At 42.1% G+C, this 23,281-nt stretch overlaps 1 protein-coding gene across 1 annotated transcript in view; it reads right to left on the bottom strand.

The window, feature by feature from the left end:
* The window catches only part of TRABD (TraB domain containing), a 172,115-nt gene extending 149,669 nt beyond the window's left edge, over positions 1-22,446 (bottom strand). The window contains exon 1 of the mRNA XM_053719187.1: positions 22,441-22,446. Coding sequence (XP_053575162.1) covers positions 22,441-22,446 — 6 coding nt within the window. The remainder of the gene's footprint in view (positions 1-22,440) is intronic.
* Positions 22,447-23,281: the final 835 nt, after the last annotated feature.

Raw genomic sequence — 23,281 nt, 5'->3', positions numbered from 1 at the left:
ACATGCCAGCAAACGTTTTATATTGTAAATATCATAAGGGTATTACCCCTGGGAGTAAGCATGATACCAGTCGTTATTAAATCACTGTATTCAGGCTTAACTTACATTAATCCGGTATCAGCAGCATTTTCTAGTGTTTTCCATCTCTAGAAAAAATTATAACTGCACATACCTTATAGCAGAATTAACTGCACGCCATTCTCTCGCTGAAGTTACCTCATCTGTGTAATCCCCTCAGACATATGTGAGAATAGCAATGGATCTTAGTTACAACCTGCTAAGATCATAGAAACCTCAGGCAGATTCTTCTTCTATTTACTGCCTGAGATAAAATAGCACAACTCCGGTACTATTTAAAAATAACAAACTTTTGATTGAAGAAAATAAACTAGCTATATTTAACCACTCTCTCCTACAACGTCCTTGCTTGTTGAGAGTTGCAAGAGAATGACTGGCTATGACAGTTAGGGGAGGAGCTATATTACAGCTCTGCTGTGGGTGTCCTCTTGCAACTTCCTGTTGGGAATGAGAATATCCCACAAGTAATGGATGATCCGTGGACTGGATACACCTTACAAGAGAAATTGGGTTCAGTGTCCCTTTAATACCATAGTAATAACAGGTTAATACTTGTTTTGTCCAGAGTATATAATGAGCTTGGAAATTCTAAAGAAATGGTTATATAATGCATTACTCTTTAACTAAACCCACTAGATTTTAGTCTACTAAATTTACTATATATTTAGTTGACTAAAATCTTATGATATTTAGATCAGTGATTTTTAACCTTTTTTTTGCAGTGGCACACTTATTTACATTAAAAAATCCTGTGGCACACCACCATCCCAAAATTTAAAAAAAAAATCACACATTGTAGCCTAATACAGCATATATATATACACATACACACAAACACACACATACTGGATGTATTGTGCTGTTATGCCATGCCTCCTACAAACTACCCCTGCACTGGGAGTAAAAAACAAGCAAAGTTTAAAAAATATGTCACACTGTTGTCAGTCTGCCGTGGCACACCTGAGGATCTCTCACGGCACACTAGTGTGCCACGGCACACTGGTTGAAAAACACTGATTTAGATGACTAAAACAAGCAAGATGACTAAAACTAAATGGCTTTTTAGTCAAAAGACTATGGGGCTGATTTAACAAATGTCGGACGAACATGATACGCCCGGCATCGCTAAATGCATACGCTGTTGGCATTTAACATTACACAAGCATTTCTAGTGAAATGCTTGTGCAAATCCGCCCCCCGCACATTCGCGGTTTCGGCCGCTAGCAGGGGGTGTCACTCATCCCAATTGTATCTGATCAAGATGATTGCAGTCAGCTACCTCAGAGGTGGCGGACGAGTTAAGGAGCAGCGGTCTTAAGACCGCTGCTTCTTAACTTATGTTTCCGGTGAGCCTAAATGCACGCGTGGAAACAGCTGCATTCGCAGCATGTTAATTCAGCCCCTATGACTAAAACTAGATTGAAATTTGCTGCCAAAATTAACAATAGACATGACAAACTGTAAGCTGCATGATAATGTACCCTCATATGTTAGAAGAATTTTGTAACAACCAATGCAGCTTTATTTTGTTAAGAGTATATTGTTTTATGTTTTTTTCTTTTCACCGATTTCCCCTTGACAAATGGATCCTTTCTAACCAATCATAAGCTAATACACATACATACAATTCTTTGTTGTTTGCACATATGCAGTTAAAGAAAGATAGATTGGGTAGCTCTTCCCTCTCTCCTTAAAGGAACAGTAAAGTCAAAACTAAAGAACTTTCTATTTTAATTCTATTATCTAATTTGCTTTGTTCGCTTGGTATCATTTGTTGAAAAAGTATACCTAGGTAGACTTGTGTAGCAATGAACTACTGGGTGCTAGCTGCTGATTGGTGCATGTGTCTATATGCTGCTTTTCATTGGCTCACTAGACGTGCATTACTGATCCTTTAGAAAAGGATACCATGAGAAACAAATTTGATAAAAGAAGTACTTTGGATAGTGCTTTAAAATATTAAACAAAGTATTTAAACAAACAAACATACATATATTTATTCCTTTCCAATCTTCATCTAATAGCCAAATATAAATAATATTCCAACCTAAACTACCTAGAAGGTTCACTGCTATTGCAAGGAATACATTTCCTATCATGATTGTTGTTGCAAAACTGATAACCCAGGGGGCGTGTCCTCACTAATCCGCCGTTTTCTGAGTCTTCACAGCAAATTTTGTATCAGCACACATCAGGATATAGCTGCCTCACCTTCTGTGGCTATATTACAACTTCTATTTGCTGTTTTAATGAAACAAAGGCTACAAATTGGAAACATAAGATGGCAGCCTACCATTAAGCCCCCCCCCCCGTTACACCAGGTTACCAGTGCTAACAGTTAACGTCCGTCTTACTGAGCTTTCTTTTTACAACACCGGATACTGCAACTTACCGTTATTAAAGTCAAAGTAAATATTGATGCTAAAGTGCCTGGTTTTTAAAAATTTGATTAAAAACAGGGGCACTTTAATTCTTAAAAATTTACATTTCACTCGTGTTGTGAAAAAAAATACTTCCCTTTTAAATATGACAGCTTCCCCTGGTCGTCGCAAGCCCCCCGGGGGAATCAGTGTCTGATTCAAAGTTGTGATTCTTCATTTTAGACCCAGGAAGAGGCTTTGCGACGGGTGGAGGAAGCTTGAGCGGCTGTCAAGATTAAAAGGTATGTTTTTTTTCACAAAGCGAGTGAAATGTAAGTTTTGATGAATTAAAGTGCCCCTGTTTTTAATCGAATTTTTAAAAAACGGGCACTTTAGCATCAAAATTTACATTCACTTTAAGCCAACAGACCAACAAATCAGAATATATTACCTCCCTCACAAATGGAGAGTACCAGTATGGTGGCTGCAAGAGAGAGTAACAATGCAAACACTGGACCAATGCTTTGCTAAATTAGAGAGTCTATTATACAACATCTATCAAAAATATCTACGTAGAGCTCTCATAGAAAATGCTGAACCCTTAATACAGCGATTGCCTGAAAAGGAATTTGTACTGGACTTTTCGGAAGACATGACAAACAAGAACAACCGGAATATGAAATAAGTTCCAGAAAAAAATGCTTTCTATTCCACGAGCTCCCTTGGCTAAACTTGAGGTCCAGGTGTTAATTAAAGTCACACTCAAAATGACCCGTGCAACCACCACACTATGTTAACTAACCAAATAATTGATCATTTGGAGCCTTCAATCCTATGCCTTGCTTTGCTACCCGAACCAGCACAACACCATCTAATAATATCAGCCTTTTATCTGATATAAAGAATAATCTTTTCACTCCCATACGGCAGAGCAATCATCCCCACTGGGAACATTCCTTACAGATGTCTGTGTGGACATAAAAACATATGGCAAAGGATCAGCAATAATTGGACTCTCACCTATAAATCATCTGACTGCCATGCCCTCTATAAATGGAATACCAGTCGCTAAGTTATGGTGCCTGTGATGAAAGTTGGAGTGTGATGTCACCAAAAGGGGGCATGGCCTATAGCCATTATAGTCTATGACGCAGTTACTAAGCTGGATAAGTTGTGCAGTCTGTAAACTTCTATGCTCTGCAATAAAATTGAGTTGTACCTTCTATGCTGTGTCCTGCATCTCATGACATGGTGTCAGAAGTACTTGCCTGCACTTCTGTTTCCTGATTAATGACGATGTTGAAATTTACTCCACCTGAGCCTTTTGATTTCTCTCAGTGCAGCTTGGCCCCCATGGCGTCAGCGGTAAAACAGAGTCCATTAAAGAGATACAGGTGGACACTGACCAGGAAGCTCAAGAAGTGTCCTTTGTAGGGTCTGTTGTTGAACGGTCTGGTTCAGACGAAGATTGGCGGGTTACCCTACAGTCATGGGAGTCAAAGTTCCCTTTAAGATTGACACAGGAGAAGATATTACTGTTATGTCCATTGCAGCATTCACAAAACTGCCTCGACAGCCTTAACTGGTGAAAGTTACGACAAATGTTCACAGTCCTGGAGGCCGCATCAATTGTGTGGGGAAATTTCTCGCTAGTTACGAGTACAAACAGAAAAAATTCACCATGTGGGTACAGGTAATTAGAGGACAGTGTATCAACAACCTATTGAGCAGGAAAGCAGCTTGTGGTTTGGACCTTGTCGCCAGAGTAAATGAGATTACGGAAGACATGTTTGGTGAATTGGGCCTGTTAAACTGTGAACCAGTACAAATATCACTTAAAGTTAATGCAGTCCCACACAGAATTACTACTCCTGGTAGAATTTCATTCCCGCTCATGCCTCAAGTGGAGAAGGAACTTCTGCGAATGAAGAATATGGGAGTTATTGAAGAGGTTGTCGAAGCAACTTACTGGTGTGCCCCCATTGTGACTGTTGCAAAGATTTGAAACGGCTGAATGAGGAGAGAGAAAAAGAGATATATATATATATATATATATATATATATATATATATATATATATATATATATATATATTGCCGATGCTTGAAGACATAGCCCCGAAACCTGCTGGGGTCAAAATTCTTCTCTACACTGGATGCGTCTAGCAGATACCTCTAGACCTGCAGCAAACGGACTACCTTCATTACACAGGCAGGTCGGTTTTGCTTCTGCAGACTCTCCTTCGGGATATCCTCTGCCCCTGAAATCTTTCAAAAAGAGCTGAGTTCCCTCCTGAGAGACCACAAGGGCACAGCAGTCGTCATAGATGACATTCTGGTGTATGGGTCTACACTGGAAGAACACGACCAGCGATTGAGCTGTGTGCTGCGGACCATTAGAGAGTCTGTGCTGAAATTCAATAAAGAAAAATGCCATTTTAGAAAATCTGAGTTATGTTACTTTGGGCACATCATCAATAGAGATGGTATCAAGCCGGACCCTGACAAAATCCTTGCTATTGAACAGATGAAAAGCCCTTATGATTTACATGAGCTGAGACAAATATTGGTCCTTGTGAATTATATGGGCAGGTCCCTACCAGATTTATCTACACAGTGTTACACCTCATCACTGAATTGTTAAAGAAAGATGTTGCCTGGGTCTGAGGACCTCCAAGTCCCTGCTGGGGTCTGCCCAGTGCTGAGGTTCTCAGACCCTTCTAAAAAGGACTGTGGTTAGTGCTGATGCAGCTGAATGAGAACAAACAACTACAGCCCAACGCCTACTGCTCCCGTACACTGACGGCTGCAGAGTAAAAATATGCCCAAATTGAGAAAGAGTGCCTGGTTGCAGTTTGGGCCTGTGAGCGCTTCCAGCGTTACCTAGTGGGTTTGGAGAAGTTTAGTCTGGAAACCGACCATAAACCATTAGTTCCTCTAATCAAGTTCTATGATATTGACAAGACACCCCTAAGATATCAGAGACTTCTGATGAGGCTGCTCAGGTTCAACGTGCAGGCAGTGCATATGCCGGGGAAACAACTGGTAGTGGCAGATAGACTTTCCAGGCTCCCGCTGGCTGCTGCTGAAGGTTCTTCAACGGAATCAGATGTAAAAAAAAAAGGTGTACGTGGATTCAGTTCTGGCATCTAAATCCATCTTGTCAAGAAAGTTAAAGCAGATAAGGGAGACACGTTTGGACACAGATCTTCAAGAATTTATCAAGTATATAAAGCGAGGTTGGCCCGAGAGCCGGGCAGCCTGGATGTCTGAGCTCTTAGGAGTCAGAAAGGTCTAAGCTCACAGAGCTGGACGGTTTGGTGCTGTTCCAAGACTGCATTGTTATTCCTGTAAGCATGCAGCAGGAAATGCGAAGCAGTATTCATGATGGCCACTTGGGCATTACAACGTGCAGAGCAAGATATGTGTCAAAATGTGCTTTTTGGTGGTAACGCCTACCTACTCAAAGAAGAGAGCCCTTAATTTCTACCCCACTGCCTGCAGGGCATGGCAGAAGATAGCCGCAGATTTATGCGAACTCTATTGGAAGAAGTACCTGGTTGTGATCGACTATTATTCCAGGTATTTGGAGATTGCACCCCTGAATGAGACCACCAGCCTGGATGTTATCACTCGTCTCAAAAGCTTTTTCGCCTGGTGGGGCATACCGATGGAGCTAGTGAGTGATAACGGAATGCAGTTTGCTTCCACAGAGTTCAGTTCTTTCAACAGTGAATAGGATTTCATCCATTCTACTTCAAATCCGTATTACCCACAGGCAAATGGAATGGCTAAAAGGGCAGCTCAAGCAACCAAGTTCATTTTTAAGCAATCTGAGCCGTATCTAGTTCTTTTGGCCTACAAGGAGACTCCCATCTAAGCCACGGGTTTTAGCCCGGCACAGTTGATGCTAGGGCGACAGATCCGCACCACTCTACCCTCAGCAAGTCCTCGGGAGGAGGTCCTTAGGAGGGATGAAGAGGCGAAATGGGGCCCTTGCAGGAGCTGAATGTAGGCCACAATGTCAAAGTTAAACTGGATGATGAGAAGAAATGGAAGACGCCAGCCACTGTAATAGGACGCTCCCCAGAACCAAGGCCTGTTTTAGTCCTTACTGAAGGAGGGACTGTCACACGCCGAAATAGAAGTCATCTTCAGTCAGTACCTGAGAGTTTGGGACAGGATGCTTCACAGCCACAGCCGGTGGGATTCCCTGTTATAAGAAGGGTGACTTCCCTGCAACAAGACCACAGCGGGGATGCTTCTGTGCTTTCAGCAGACTCAATTACCTTCTACTGTATCAAAGGATAGTTCCTGTAAAATGACAGTGGAAGAGTGAAACTGCCAGCCCGCTACCGAGATTAGCACTGTAGTTAGAGCAGTGACCAGAAGAATGGGCAGAATAATCCCATGGTCACTGAGGACTAGGGTAGTCTGTATGTATGTATGTATGTATGTATGTATGTATGTATGTATGTATGTATGTATGTATGTATGTATGTATGTATGTATGTATGTATATATATATATATATATATATATATATATATATATATATATATATATATATATATATATATATATATATATATATATATACACACATACATACATACATACATACATGTATAAGTCTAGGCATTCTCTGTAGAGTACTATCTTACATGGTGTCTTTGCCATTACCCTAACAGGATTCAGATCCTAGGGAAATATATACACATCTTGCTTAGCTAGGCAAAAGGGGTCTGTAATGCAATTACAGATTGTTGAAAAAACAGGTCATGTGAGCAACATGTTTAATGACCACTTCCCTCAGTATATATCCACGTTCTTAGATTGGTTGCCAGTTAATCTGGCTAGTGCTTTAATTGCATTTAAAGACAAGTATATTGTCATAATTAGCACTATGTTATAGCCCAATTATGTTTTTAATTATTAATATCTAACTTTATTTTTATTTTTAATGTTTGTTATTTCACTATGTGGATTAATAATCCTGGGTGGTAACTGCTTTGTTTTACTCTATGGTGGAAAAAAGTCTAACTTATCCAAGTACATTGTATGGATTTCCTTTTTAAAATGAGCACAGCTAGTACACGGCTAGGGACTCATTCCATTGAAGCACTATAAAGAATAAGGGTATCCATGACAGCAGTTGCCATGGTAACAAAATAATTGTTTACACGGTAACATTTACCACACTATAATTGTTTGTTATACACATTTATTCAATCTTTTGATTATTATAAGTCACAGCATTGTTCTGGCTACAGTCAGGTTTGATGACAATTTGTTTTATTATTGATATGAATATGTTGGCAAAAACTGGAAGTGACGTCATTGAACTTCCACGGTTAGTGCCGAGACCGGAACGCAATTTGCGTTCCACAGACAAATTTTTTGGCGCACTTTGGAGTAATGAGGTTTGTGTTTGTTCACTTGTTATTAAACACTATAAAAGGCTTGGTTGATTGCACAGTTGTATGCTGATGAAGGGGTGCTAAACCCCGAAAACGTTCCATTAAAATTATTGAAAAAGACCGTTACTATATATATATATTATATTTATATATTTGTTTCCCCAATGATCCATTTACCTGCGGCTATTTTGTCATTATTTTGACATTTCAAATAACTGCTTTTGCCATTTTTATCCGGACCTATACTGAGTATTTCAATATTTGACCTACTGGATATAGAAAACAAAATTTATGCTTACCTGATAAATTTATTTCTCTTGTGGTGTATCCAGTCCACGGATTCATCCATTACTTGTGGGATATTCTCCTTCCCAACAGGAAGCTGCAAGAGGACACCCACAGCAGAGCTGTCTATATAGCTCCTCCCCTAACTGCCACTCCCAGTCATTCGACCGAAGACAAGCAAGAAAAAGGAGAAACTATAGGGTGCAGTGGTGACTGTAGTTTAAAAATAAAAAACACCTGCCTTAAAATTACAGGGCGGGCCGTGGATTGGATACACCACAAGAGAAATAAATTTATCAGGTAAGCATGAATTTTGTTTTCTCTTGTAAGGTGTATCCAGTCCACGGATTCATACATTACTTGTGGGATACCAATACCAAAGTTATAGGACACGGATGAAGGGAGGGACAAAGCAGGTGCTTAAACGGAAGGCACCACTGCCTGTAAGACCTTTCTCCCAAAAATAGCCTCCGAAGAAGCAAAAGTATCGAATTTGTAGAATTTAGAAAAAGTATGAAGCGAAGACCAAGTCGCCGCTTTACAAATCTGTTCAACAGAAGCCTCATTCTTAAAAGCCCATGTGGAAGCTACTGCTCTAGTGGAATGAGCTGTAATTCTTTCAGGAGGCTGCTGGCCAGCAGTCTCATAAGCTAAGCGGATTATGCTTCTTAGCCAAAAAGAAAGAGAAGTTGCCGAAGCCTTTTGGCCTCTCCTCTGTCCAGAGTAGATCACAAACAAAGCAGATGTTTGCCAAAAATCCTTCGTAGCTTGTAAATAAAATTTTAAAAGCACAAACCACATCAAGATTGTGTAATAGAAGTTCCTTCTTTGAAGAAGGATTAGGACATAGTGAAGGAACAACAATCTCCTGATTGATGTTTTTATTAGATACCACCTTAGGAAGAAAACCAGGTTTGGTACGTAACACTACCTTATCTGCATGGAAAATGAGATAAGGGGAATCACATTGTAAAGCAGATAACTCCGAAACTCTTCGAGCCGAGGAGATAGCTACTAAAAGCAGAACTTTCCAAGATAAAAGTTTAATATCTATGGAATGCAAAGGTTCAAACGGAACCCCTTGAAGAACTAAATTTAAACTCCATTGCGGAGCAACAGGTTTAAACACAGGCTTGATTCTAACTAAAGCCTGACAAAACGCTTGAACGTCTGGAACATCCGCCAGACGCTTGTGCAAAAGAATAGACAGGGCAGAAATCTGTCCCTTTAAGGAACTAGCTGACAAACCCTTCTCCAATCCTTCTTGGATTAAAGATAATATCCTACGAATCCTGACCTTACTCCATGAGTAACCCTTGGATTCACACCAATGAAGATATCTACACCATATCTTATGATAGATTTTCCTGGTGACCGGCTTTCGAGCCTGAATTAAGGGATCAATGACCGACTCAGAGAAACCACGCTTTGATAAAATCAAGAGTTCAATCTCGAAGCAGTCAGACGCAGAGAAATTAGATTTGGATGGTTGAAAGGACCCTGAAGTAGAAGGTCCTGCCTCAGCGGTAGAGTCCATGGTGGAAGGGATGACATGTCCACCAGATCTGCATACCAAGTCCTGCGTGGCCATGCAGGTGCTATCAAAATCACCGAAGCTCTCTCCTGCTTGATGTTGGCAATCAGACAAGGGAGCAGAGGAAACTGTGGAAACACATAAGCCAGGTTGAAGGACCAGGGCGCTGCTAGAGCATCTATCAGCGCTGCCTTGGGATCCCTGGACCTGGAACCGTAACAAGGAAGCTTGGCGTTCTGACGAGACGCCATGAGATCCAGTTCTGGTTTGCCCCAAAGTTGATTCAACTGTGCCAATACTTCCGGATGGAGTTCCCACTCCCCCGGATGAAAAGTCTGCCGACTTAGAAAATCCGCCTCCCAGTTCTCTACTCCTGGGATATGGATAGCAGATAGATGGCAAGAGTGAACCTCTGCCCATAGAATTATCTTTGAAACCTCCAACATTGCTAGGGAACTCCTTGTTCCCCCTTGATGGTTGATGTAGGCTACAGTTGTGATATTGTCCGACTGAAATCTGATGAACCTGACCGCAGCAAGCTGAGGCCAAGCCTGAAGGGCATTGAATATCGCTCTTCGTTCCAGAATGTTTATCGGAAGGAGTGCCTCCTCCTGAGTCCACGAGCCCTGAGCCTTCAGGGAGTTCCAGACTGCCCCCCAGCCCAGAAGGCTGGCATCTGTCATTACTATGTCCAATCTGGCCTGCGGAAGCTCATACCCTTGGACAGATGAACCCGAGATAGCCACCAGAGAAGAGAATCCCTGGTCTCTTGATCCAGATTTAGTAGAGGGGACAAATCTGTGTAATCCCCATTCCACTGACTGAGCATGCAAAGTTGCAGCGGTCTGAGATGTAGGCGGGCAAACGGCACTATGTCCATTGCCGCTACCATTAAGCCGATTACTTCCACACACCGAGCCACTGAAGGGCAAGAAGTGGAATAAAGAACACGGCAGGAATTTAGAAGTTTTGACAACCTGGCCTCTGTCAGGTAAATCTTCATTTCTACAGAATCTATCAGAGTTCCTAGGAAAGAAACTCTTGTGAGAGGGGATAGAGAACTCTTTTCTTCGTTCACCTTCCACCCATGAGACCTCAGGAATGCCAGAACAATGTCCGTATGGGACCTGGCGATTTGAAAAGTCGACGTCTGTATCAGAATGTCGTATAGGTAAGGGGCTACTGCTATACCCCGCGGCCTTAGGACCGCTAGGAGGGACCCTAGAACCTTCGTAAAGATTCTTGGTGCCGTGGCTAACCCAAAGGGAAGAGCCACAAACTGGTAGTGCCGATGATGATCTTTGTGTATCGGAATGTGAAGATAAGCATCCTTTAAGTCCATGGTAGTCATATATTGACCCTCCTGGATCATAGGTAGGATGGTTTGAATAGTCTCCATCTTGAAGGATGGGACCCTGAGAAATTTGTTTAAGATCTTGAGATCTAAGATTGGTCTGAAGGTTCCCTCTTTCTTGGGAACTACAAACAGATTTGAATAGAAGCCCTGCCCCTGTTCCTCCTTTGGAACTGGGTGTATCACTCCCATAACTAGGAGGTCTTGAACACAATGTAAGTATGCCTCTCTCTTTATCTGGTTTGCAGATAATAGTGAGAGATGAAATCTCCCTTTTGGGGAAGAAGCTTTGAAATCCAGAAGATATCCCTGGGACACAATTTCCAACGCCCAGGGATCCTGGACATATCTTGCCCAAGCCTGGGCGAAGAGAGAAAGTCTGCCCCCTACTAGATCCGTTTCCGGATCGGGGGCTGATCCTTCATGCTGTCTTAGAGGCAGCAGCAGGCATCTTGGCCTGCTTTCCCTTGTTCCAAGCCTGGTTAGGTCTCCAGACCGGCTTGGACTGGGCAAAACTTCCCTCTTGTTTTGTATTAGAGGAAGTTGAAGCTGCGCCACTCTTGAAGTTTTGAAAGGAACGAAAATTAGTCTGTTTGGTTCTTAAATTTGTTGGACCTATCCTGAGGAAGGGCGTGACCTTTTCCTCCAGTAATATCAGAAATGATCTCCTTCAGTCCAGGCCCAAATAGGGTCTGCCCCTTGAAGGGGATGTTGAGAAGCTTAGACTTTGAAGTAACGTCAGCTGACCAGGATTTAAGCCATAGCGCCCTACGCGCCTGAATAGCAAAACCTGAATTTATAGCCGTTAGCTTGGTTAAATGAACAACGGCGTCAGAAACAAATGAATTGGCTAGCTAGAGAGCTTTAAGCTTGTCAAGGATATCATCCAACGGGGTTTCTACCTGTAGAGCCTCTTCTAGAGACTCAAACCAGAAGGCCGCAGCAGCAGTGACTGGGGCAATGCATGCAAGAGGATGGAGAATAAAACCTTGTTGAATAAAAATTTTCTTAAGGTAACCCTCTAATTTTTTGTCCATTGGATCTAGAAAAGCACAACTGTCCTCGACAGGGATAGTTGTACGCTTCGCTAGGGTAGAGACTGCTCCCTCCACCTTAGGAACCGTCTGCCACAAGTCCCGTGTAGCAGCATATATAGGAAACATCTTTTTAAAAACAGGAGGTGGAGAGAACGGTACACCTGGTCTATCCCATTCCTTAGTAATAATTTCTGAAAACCTCTTAGGTATTGGAAAAACCATCAGTGTAAACAGGTACTACATAGTATTTATCCAATTTACACAATTTCTCTGGGACTACAATGGCGTCACAGTCATCCAGAGTTGCTAAAACCTCCCTGAGCAACACGCGGAGGTGTTAAAGTTTAAATTGAAATGTAAACATATCAGAATCAGGTTGAAGTGTCTTCCCTGAATCAGAAAAATCACCCACAGATAGAAGCTCTCCTGCTTCTGCACACTGTGAGGGTATATCAGACATAGCTACTAAAGCGTCAGAGAGCTCTGTATTTGTTCTAGCCCCAGAGCTGTCTCACTTTCCTTGTAACCCTGGCAGTTTGGACAATACCTCTGTAAGGGTATGATTCTTAACTGCCGCCATGTCTTGTAAGGTATACGCAATGGGCGCGCTAGATGTACTTGGCGTCCCTTGAGCGGGAGTTATAGGTTCTGACACGTGGGGAGAGTTAGACGGCATAACTTCCCCCTTGTCAATTTCCTCTGGTGATAAATCTTTTAAATCCAGAATATGGGCTTTATAATTTATAGTAAGATCAGTGCATTTGGTACACATTCTAAGAGGGGGTTCCACAATGGCTTCTAAACATAATGAACAAGGAGTTTCCTCTATGTCAGACATGTTTAACAGACTAGTAATGAGACCAGCAAGCTTGGAAAACACTTTAATAAATGTGAAAAAGCAGAACATAAAAAACGATACTGTGCCTTTAAGGGAAAAAAAAAAAAAATCACATAAACTGCAAAACAGTGAAAAAAAGCAGTAAACTCTACAAAATTTTTACAGTGTGTATAATAGACTAAAGTAGGATGATTAACCCCTCAGGCTCAAAAATGGATCAGAAAAACGATAAAACCGTTATAAACAGTCACAGCTCTACTGTGGCTCCTACCTGCCCTTAAAACGACTTTTGTAGGAACAAAAGGTCCTATATGTCAGGGGACTCCTTCAGGGAAGCTGGATGTCCCAGACTGCAAAAACTACTGCGCAATTAGAGCGCGAAAATAGGCCCCTCCCACCATGCACTCAAAGTGAGAGGGCCATAAATAACTACTCCTAGGAGAAATCTAACCAGCCATGTGGAAAACTAGGCCCCAAATAAAGATTTATCACCTTCAGTAAAAAACGTTTTTTTTATATACCATGCAAACGTTTTACATACTAAGAGCAATTAACATGAATATTACCCTTTACTGCAAGCATGACCCCAGTCGTTTTTAAATCACTGTAATCAGGCTTACCTTAATATATCAGGCACTGTCAGCATTTTCTAAACCTTATCATCTCTCTAGAAAAAAAATATACTGAACATAACTCAGAGCAGGTAATTCTGCAGGCCATTCCCCCAGCTGAAGTTTTCCCATACTCTTTAGTTATGTGTGAGAACAGCAGTGGACCTTAGTTACAACCTGCTAAGATCATCAAAAACCTCAGGCAGAACTCTTCTTCCAATTTCTGCCTGAGGCAAAAACAGTACAACGCCGGTACCGTTTAAAAATAACAAACTTTTGATTGAAGATAAACTACACTATCACCACATATCTCTTGATAATTCCTTTCTTGTCTAGAGCTGCAAGAGAATAACTGGGAGTGGCAGTTAGGGGAGGAGCTATATAGACAGCTCTGCTGTGGGTGTCCTTTTGCAGCTTCCTGCTGGGAAGGAAACTATCCCACAAGTAATGGATGAATCCGTGGACTGAGAAACACTATTAAAACAAGGTGGTGTACCATAATCATGCTCTCTTACTCCCGGGGAGGGAGGGCAGAGATATTAAATATTACATTTCCATTGCTCTCTCTAAGCATTGATCGCACTGTGTATAGATGGTTTTGTGTAAATAAAGAGATAACATAATGAGGCAAGCTCAGCCCATTTGATAGTATGCGGTTTCAATTAGCATAAACAGCTATTTCATATACAAAAATATACTAAAAAGCTAAAAAAAAGTGTCAACTTTTTAAAATCTGCAGATGGTGCAACAAGGCACTTGTAGACACATTAAGGAGAAACCAATTTCAGAGTACACTGTGCCTTTTAACAGAGGGCAACAATTTTACAAGCTTGTATTGTCCTTTTAAATTTAGAAAGCCAGGACTACTGGAGTTATAATCTGGTTTAGTAAAAATACATCTGGCATGATTCCAGAGTGGATAAAAAAAATTTCTTTTTTTTTTTAAAATAAGTAAATCAGATAGATTTTTTTTTATAGAAATGCTTTGAGGAAAAAACAGAATTTATGCTTACCTGATAAATTACTTTCTCCAACGGTGTGTCCGGTCCACGGCGTCATCCTTACTTGTGGGATATTCTCTTCCCCAACAGGAAATGGCAAAGAGTCCCAGCAAAGCTGGTCACATGATCCCTCCTAGGCTCCGCCCACCCCAGTCATTCGACCGACGGACAGGAGAAAATATATATAGGAGAAACCATATGATACCATGGTGACTGTAGTTAGAGAAAATAATTCATCAGACCTGATTAAAAAAAACAGGGCGGGCCGTGGACCGGACACACCGTTGGAGAAAGTAATTTATCAGGTAAGCATAAATTCTGTTTTCTCCAACATTGGTGTGTCCGGTCCACGGCGTCATCCTTACTTGTGGGAACCAATACCAAAGCTTTAGGACACGGATGAAGGGAGGGAGCAAATCAGGTCACCTAAATGGAAGGCACCACGGCTTGCAAAACCTTTCTCCCAAAAATAGCCTCAGAAGAAGCAAAAGTATCAAATTTGTAAAATTTGGCAAAAGTGTGCAGTGAAGACCAAGTCGCTGCCTTACATATCTGGTCAACAGAAGCCTCGTTCTTGAAGGCCCATGTGGAAGCCACAGCCCTAGTGGAGTGAGCTGTGATTCTTTCAGGAGGCTGCCGTCCGGCAGTCTCATAAGCCAATCGGATAATGCTTTTAAGCCAAAAGGAAAGAGAGGTAGAAGTCGCTTTTTGACCTCTCCTTTTACCAGAATAAACAACAAACAAGGAAGATGTTTGTCTGAAATCTTTAGTAGCCTCTAAATAGAATTTTAGAGCACGGACTACGTCCAAATTGTGTAACAAACGTTCCTTCTTTGAAACTGGATTCGGACACAAAGAAGGTACAACTATCTCCTGGTTAATATTTTTGTTGGAAACAACTTTCGGAAGAAAACCAGGTTTAGTACGTAAAACCACCTTATCTGCATGGAACACCAGATAGGGCGGAGAACACTGCAGAGCAGATAACTCTGAAACTCTTCTAGCAGAAGAAATTGCAACCAAAAACAAAACTTTCCAAGATAATAACTTAATATCTACGGAATGTAAGGGTTCAAACGGAACCCCTTGAAGAACTGAAAGAACTAGATTTAGACTCCAGGGAGGAGTCAAAGGTCTGTAAACAGGCTTGATCCTAACCAGAGCCTGAACAAATGCTTGAACATCTGGCACAGCTGCCAGTCTTTTGTGAAGTAAAACAGATAAAGCAGAGATCTGTCCCTTCAGAGAACTTGCAGATAATCCTTTCTCCAAACCTTCTTTTTTATCTTGTTCCATGGGAATCCTTTAGATTCACACCAACAGATATATTTTTTCCATATTTTATGGTAAATTTTTCTAGTTACAGGCTTTCTAGCCTGAATCAGAGTATCTATTACAGAATCTGAAAACCCACGCTTTGATAAAATCAAGCGTTCAATCTCCAAGCAGTCAGTTGGAGGGAAACCAGATTCGGATGTTCGAATGGACCCTGAACAAGAAGGTCCTGTCTCAAAGGTAGCTTCCATGGTGGAGCCGATGACATATTGACCAGGTCTGCATACCAAGCTATCAAGATCACCGAGGCCCTCTCCTGATTGATCCTGGCTACCAGCCTGGGGATGAGAGGAAACGGTGGGAATACATAAGCTAGGTTGAAGGTCCAAGGTGCTACTAGTGCATCTACTAGGGTCGCCTTGGGATCCCTGGATCTGGACCCGTAGCAAGGAACCTTGAAGTTCTGACGAGACGCCATCAGATCGATGTCTGGAATGCCCCATAATTGAGTTATTTGGGCAAAGATTTCCGGATGGAGTTCCCACTCCCCCGGATGGAATGTCTGACGACTCAGAAAATCCGCTTCCCAATTTTCCACTCCTGGGATGTGGATCGCAGACAAGTGGCAGGAGTGATCCTCCGCCCATTGAATTATCTTGGTCACTTCTTTCATCGCCAGGGAACTCCTTGTTCCCCCCTGATGATTGATATATGCAACGGTCGTCATGTTGTCTGACTGAAACCTTATGAATTTGGCCTTTGCTAGTTGAGGCCAAGCTCTGAGAGCATTGAATATCGCTCTCAGTTCCAGAATGTTTATCGGGAGAAGAGACTCTTCCCGAGACCATAGACCCTGAGCTTTCAGGGATTCCCAGACCGCGCCCCAGCCCACTACGCTGGCGTCGGTCGTGACAATGACCCACTCTGGTCTGCGGAAGCTCATTCCCTGTGACAGATTGTCCAGGGTCAGCCACCAACGGAGTGAATCTCTGGTCTTTTGATCTACTTGAATCGTCGGAGACAAGTCTGTATAATCCCCATTCCACTGTCTGAGCATGCACAGTTGTAATGGTCTTAGATGAATTCGTGCAAAAGGAACTATGTCCATTGTTGCAACCATCAATCCTATTACTTCCATGCACTGCGCTATGGAAGGACGAGGAACAGAATGAAGTACTTGACAAGAGCTTAGAAGTTTTGATTTTCTGACCTCTGTCAGAAAAATCCTCATTTCTAAGGAATCTATTATTGTTCCCAAGAAGGGAACTCATGTTGACGGGGACAGAGAACTTTTTTCTTTGTTCACCTTCCATCCGTGAGATCTGAGAAAGGCTAGGACGATGTCCGTATGAGCCTTTGCTTTTGACAGGGACGACGCTTGAATCAGGATGTCGTCCAAGTAAGGTACTACTGCAATGCCCCTTGGTCTTAGAACCACTAGAAGGGACCCTAGTACCTTTGTGAAAATCCTTGGAGCAGTGGCTAATCCAAATGGAAGTGCCACAAACTGGTAATGCTTGTCCAGAAAAGCGAACCTTAGGAACTGATGATGTTCCTTGTGGATAGGAATATGTAGGTACGCATCCTTTAAATCCACGGTAGTCATAAATTGATTTTCCTGGATAGTAGGTAGGATCGTTCGAATAGTTTCCATTTTGAACGATGGTACCCTGAGAAATTTGTTTAGGATCTTTAGATCCAAAATTGGTCTGAATGTTCCCTCTTTTTTGGGAACTATGAACAGATTGGAATAAAATCCCATTCCTTGTTCTCTTATTGGAACTGGATGTATCACTCCCATCTTTAACAGGTCTTCTACACAATGTAAGAATGCCTGTCTCTTTATTTGGTTTGAAGATAATTGAGACCTGTGGAACCTTCCCCTTGGGGGTAGTTCCTTGAATTCCAGGAGATAACCTTGAGAAACTATTTCTAGCGCCCAAGGATCCTGAACATCTCTTGCCCAAGCCTGAGCAAAGAGAGAAAATCTGCCCCCCACTAGATCCGGTCCCGGATCGGGGGCTATCCCTTCATGCTGTTTTGGTAGCAGTGGTAGGCTTCTTGGCCTGCTTACCCTTGTTCCAGCCTTGCATTGGTTTCCAGGCTGGTTTGGGTTGTGAAGTATTACCCTCTTGCTTAGAGGATACAGAATTAGAGACTGGTCCGTTTCTGCGAAAGGGACGAAAATTAGGATTATTATTAGCCTTAAAAGACCTATCCTGTGGGAGGGTGTGGCCCTTTCCCCCAGTGATGTCTGAAATAATCTCTTTCAAATCAGGTCCAAATAATGTTTTACCTTTGAAAGGAATGTTAAGCAATTTTGTCTTGGAAGACACATCCGCTGACCAAGACTTTAGACAAAGCACTCTGCGCGCCACGACAGCAAACCCTGAATTTTTCGCCGCTAATCTAGCTAATTGCAAAGCGGCATCTAAAACAAAAGAGTTAGCCAATTTAAGTGCTTGAACTCTGTCCATAACCTCCTCATACGAAGATTCTTTACTGAGCGATTTTTCTAGTTCCTCGAACCAGAAACACGCTGCCGTAGTGACAGGAACAATGCATGAAATTGGTTGTAGAAGGTAACCTTGCTGTACAAAAATCTTTTTAAGCAAACCCTCTAATTTCTTATCCATAGGATCTTTGAAAGCACAACTATCTTCGATAGGAATAGTAGTGCGTTTGTTTAGAGTAGAAACCGCCCCCTCGACCTTGGGGACTGTCTGCCATAAGTCCTTTCTGGGGTCGACTATAGGAAATAATTTCTTAAATATAGGGGGGGGAACAAAAGGTATGCCGGGCCTTTCCCACTCTTTATTTACTATGTCCGCCACCCGCTTGGGTATAGGAAAAGCGTCGGGGGGCACCGGAACCTCTAGGAACTTGTCCATCTTACATAATTTCTCTGGAATGACCAAATTGTCACAATCATCCAGAGTAGATAACACCTCCTTAAGCAGTGCGCGGAGATGTTCTAATTTAAATTTAAATGTCACAACATCAGGTTCAGCTTGATGAGAAATTTTTCCTGAATCTGAAATTTCTCCATCAGACAAAACCTCCCTCATGGCCCCTTGAGATTGGTGTGAGGGTATGTCAGAACAGTTATCATCAGCGTCCTCTTGCTCTTCAGTGTTTAAAACAGAGCAATCGCGCTTTCTCTGGTAAGTAGGCATTTTGGATAAAAGATTTGCTATGGAGTTATCCATTACAGCCGTTAATTGTTGCATGGTAATAAGTATTGGCGCACTAGATGTACTAGGGGCCTCCTGTGTGGGCATAACTGGTGTAGACACAGTAGGGGATGATGTAGTATCATGTTTACTCCCCTCATTTGAGGAATCATCTTGGGCAATATCATTATCTGTTGCAATACTGTCCTTACTTTGTTTGGACACTATGGCACAATTATCACATACATTTAAATGGGGAGACACATTGGCTTTCATACATATAGAACATAGCTTATCTGATGGTACAGACATGTTAAACAGGCTTAAAACTTGTCAACAAAGCACAAAAAACGTTTTAAAATAAAACCGTTACTGTCACTTTAAATTTCAAACTGAAAACACTTTATTACTGAATATGTGAAAAAGTATGAAGGAATTGTTCAAAATTCACCAAAATTTCACCACAGTGTCTTAAAGCATTAAAAGTATTGCACACCAAATTTCAGAGCTTTAACCCTTAAAATAACGGAACCGGAGCCGTTTTTCAATTTAACCCCTATACAGTTCCAGATACAGTCTTTGCTAAGACCCAACCAAGCCCTGAGGGGAATACGATACCAAATGACGCCTTCTAAAAGCTTTTTCAGAGATTCTTAGATCCTCACACATGCATCTGCATGCCCTGCTCTCAAAAAACAACTGCGCATTAATGGCGCGAAAATGAGGCTCAGTCTATGACTAAAAAAGCCCCCTGACTGAAAAAGGTGTCCAATACAGTGCCTGCCGTTTTATAAACGTTCCCCAAGATTATAAATGTCAATTGTTAGCCTAAATTTGAATAATATGCACAAATAAAGCAATCGATTTAGCCCATAAAAATGTCTACCAGTTTTTTAGCCCATAATAAGCCCTTTATTCTGTTTGTTTTTGACTAAGAAAATGGCTTACCGGTCCCCATGAGGGGAAATGACAGCCTTCCAGCATTACACAGTCTTGTTAGAAATATGGCTAGTCATACCTTAAGCAGAAGAGTCTGCCAACTGTTTCCCCCAACTGAAGTTACTTCATCTCAACAGTCCTATGTGGAAACAGCAATCGATTTTAGTTACTGTCTGCTAAAATCATCTTCCTCTTACAAACAGAAATCTTCATCCTTTTCTGTTTCAGAGTAAATAGTACATACCAGCACTATTTTAAAATAACAAACACTTGATAGAAGAATAAAAACTACATTTAAACACCAAAAAACTCTTAACCATCTCCGTGGAGATGTTGCCTGTACAACGGCAAAGAGAATGACTGGGGTGGGCGGAGCCTAGGAGGGATCATGTGACCAGCTTTGCTGGGACTCTTTGCCATTTCCTGTTGGGGAAGAGAATATCCCACAAGTAAGGATGACGCCGTGGACCGGACACACCAATGTTGGAGAAATGAAACCTATAATGTTATTGCTTTAGTTTAATAAAACAGTTTAAACTTATAATAAAAAAAAAAAAAAAAAAAAAAAAGGGACAGTCTATACCAAAATGTTCTTTATTTAAAAAGATAGATACATTTCTTTATTACTCATTCCCCAGTTTTGCTTAACCATCAATGTTATATTATTACACGTTTTACCTCTGATTCCCTTGTATCTAAGCCTCTGCAGACTGCCCCTTATCTCAGTGCTATTCACAGACTTGCATTTTAGCCAGTGTGTACTCATAAATAACTCCACGGGAGTGTGCACAATGTTACCTAGTCACACCTGAACTAGCAGTGTATAACTGTGAAAAACTGTCAAAATGCATTAAGATAAGAGGCGGCCTTATACATTAGCAAATTAGTCTACCTAGGTTTAGCTTTACACAAAGAATACCAAGAGAACAATGATGATAAAAGTAAAATGGGAAAGTTGTTTAAAATTGCATTTCCTATCTGGATCATGCAAGTCTAATTTGGACTAGACTTTCCCTTTAAAAAGGTAATTATTTTTCTTCTTCCAGTAAAGTACAGCAGAACAGTTGTCTAAATATTAGTCTGGAGAGTGGAGATAGTTCACCTTACAAAATTTTCATAATTATCCAAGTATTTCAAGTTCCCACTTATACCCAATCACGCACTCCTCATAGAAACTTTAATAAAAGCAACACACCTAACCTCATTTCCATCCAATGCATCCCATACGCACACACTCCTTTCACTTGCGCACTATGGAACTCTCGCTCTGTCTGCAACAAACTTACAACCATTCATGACCTGTTTATTTCAAATGCTTTCACCCTTTTAGAAATTACCAAAACCTGGCTATCTTCTTCCGACACTGTTTCCACTGCTGCTCTCACATATGGTGGTCTTCACTTTAGCCATACCCCTAGGCCAGGTGAGAAACGAGGGCGGAGGTGTTAGGATCCTGCTCTCCTCCTCCTGCACTTATCAGTATCTACCTCCAATCCCATCTCTCTCCTTCTCCTCCTTTGAAGTCCACTGTATTCGCCTGTTCTCCCCCCTCTCCCTCAAAGTAGCAGTCATCACCCTCCTGGACCTACTTCCCAATTCTTTGACAACTGTGCCGCCCTCACTTTCTCTCTACAAATATACCAATCCTAATTCTTGGGGACTTCAACATTCCCATTGACATCCCATCTGCCTCTAAACTTTTCACTCACATCCTCCTTCAGTCTCTCACAATCCACCCTATTCCCTACCCACCGTGATGCACACTCCATCGACCTGGTATTTTCTTACCTCTGTTCTATAGCTGACATCACCTGTCGCCCTTTTCCCAGTTCAGACCATCACCTGGTCCCCTATAATATTAATGCAACAGCTAAACCCACTTCTCCATCCCGCCCCCGCAGAAATCTACATGTTGTGGATCCGCTCCAATTTTCAAAAATCATTCAAGATCTCATACTTCCACTATAACCTACCCTGATCTCGCAACAGCCCACTATAACAAAACACTCTAAACACACTTGCCCCTCCCCAACTGCGCAAAACATAACGCTGTCAGTTTCAGCCCTGGCACTCTCAGCAAAAACGATATTTGCAAAAAGCTCCCGTACTGCTGAGCGTGTCTGGAGGAAAACTCACTCTGAAGCCGATTTCATACACAATAAGTTTATTCTTCGCTCATACAATTCTGCCCTTCACTTAGCCAAGCAAACCTACTTCTCTTCTCTCATATCTACTCTTTCCTCAAACGACTCTTCTCCACCTTTAACGCTCTCCTCTACCCTCCTGCTCCACCCCCCTCATCTGTCTTTAGTGCTCAAGACCTGGCAGACTACTTTTTAAACAAAACACGTAGCAACATCCCAACACCAACCTGCACTATTACAACAACAGGCCCAGTTACTCCCTCTGCATCTTCCATCCAGCCACTGAGATGGAAGAAACTACAATCTTCCTCACGCCTCACTACCTGCCCACTCAACCCTATCCCTTACCATCTAATACCCTCCCCATCTTCTACCCTCATTCCTGTTCTTACCCACATCTTCAACCTATCTCTCTCTACCAGCTCATTCCCATATTCTTTCAAACACGCAAAAGTCACTCCCATACTCAAAAAACCCTCCCTCGACCCTAATTCTCCTGAAAGCTACCGCCCCATATCACTACTTCCACTAACATCAAAACTCCTTAAAAAAAAAAACTAGTTTACAATCGCCTAACCCACTTCCTGACCGCCAACTCCTTGCTTGACCCCCTGAAATCGAAATTCCGCCCCAAACACTCAACTGAGACTGCCCTTACCAAGGTTATGAATGATCTTCTCTCTGCTAAAAATATTGGCCACTACTCTATACTCATCTTAATTGACCTCTCAGCTGCCTTCGACACAGTTGACCACTCCCTCCTCCTACAGACCCTTAGCTATTTTGGCCTCTGTGACACTGCTCTATCCTGGATTCACAGATCTTTTTTGTGTCATTTGCCAGCGACGACTCCTCTCCAATGCCTGTCTGTTGGAGTACCTCAAGGATCTTTTCTGGGTCCTCTACTCTTCTCCAATTATACTTCTTCGCTGGGTAAACTTATCAACAGTTATGGCTTCAAATATCACCTCTATGCTGATGACACCCAGGATCTACCTCTCCACCCCTGCTCTCTCATGTCAGCGACTGCTTATCTGGCATTTCTTCCTGGATGGCCTCTCACCACCTAAAGATTAACATGTCCAAGATTGAGCTCCTTCCTCTACGCCGACTTCTGACTTCTCTATCCCCGTTGACGGCATCACCATTTTCCCATTGCCCCAAGTCCGATGCCTCGGAGTTGCACTTGACTCAAATCTATCCTTTGTCCCCCATATCCAATCGCTTTCTACA

Source organism: Bombina bombina, chromosome 6 (genome assembly GCF_027579735.1).
Source record: "Bombina bombina isolate aBomBom1 chromosome 6, aBomBom1.pri, whole genome shotgun sequence".
Lineage (NCBI taxonomy): Eukaryota > Metazoa > Chordata > Amphibia > Anura > Bombinatoridae > Bombina > Bombina bombina.
The sequence above is the reverse complement of the archived record's forward strand: the minus strand, read 5'-3'. Positions and strand labels throughout refer to the sequence as shown.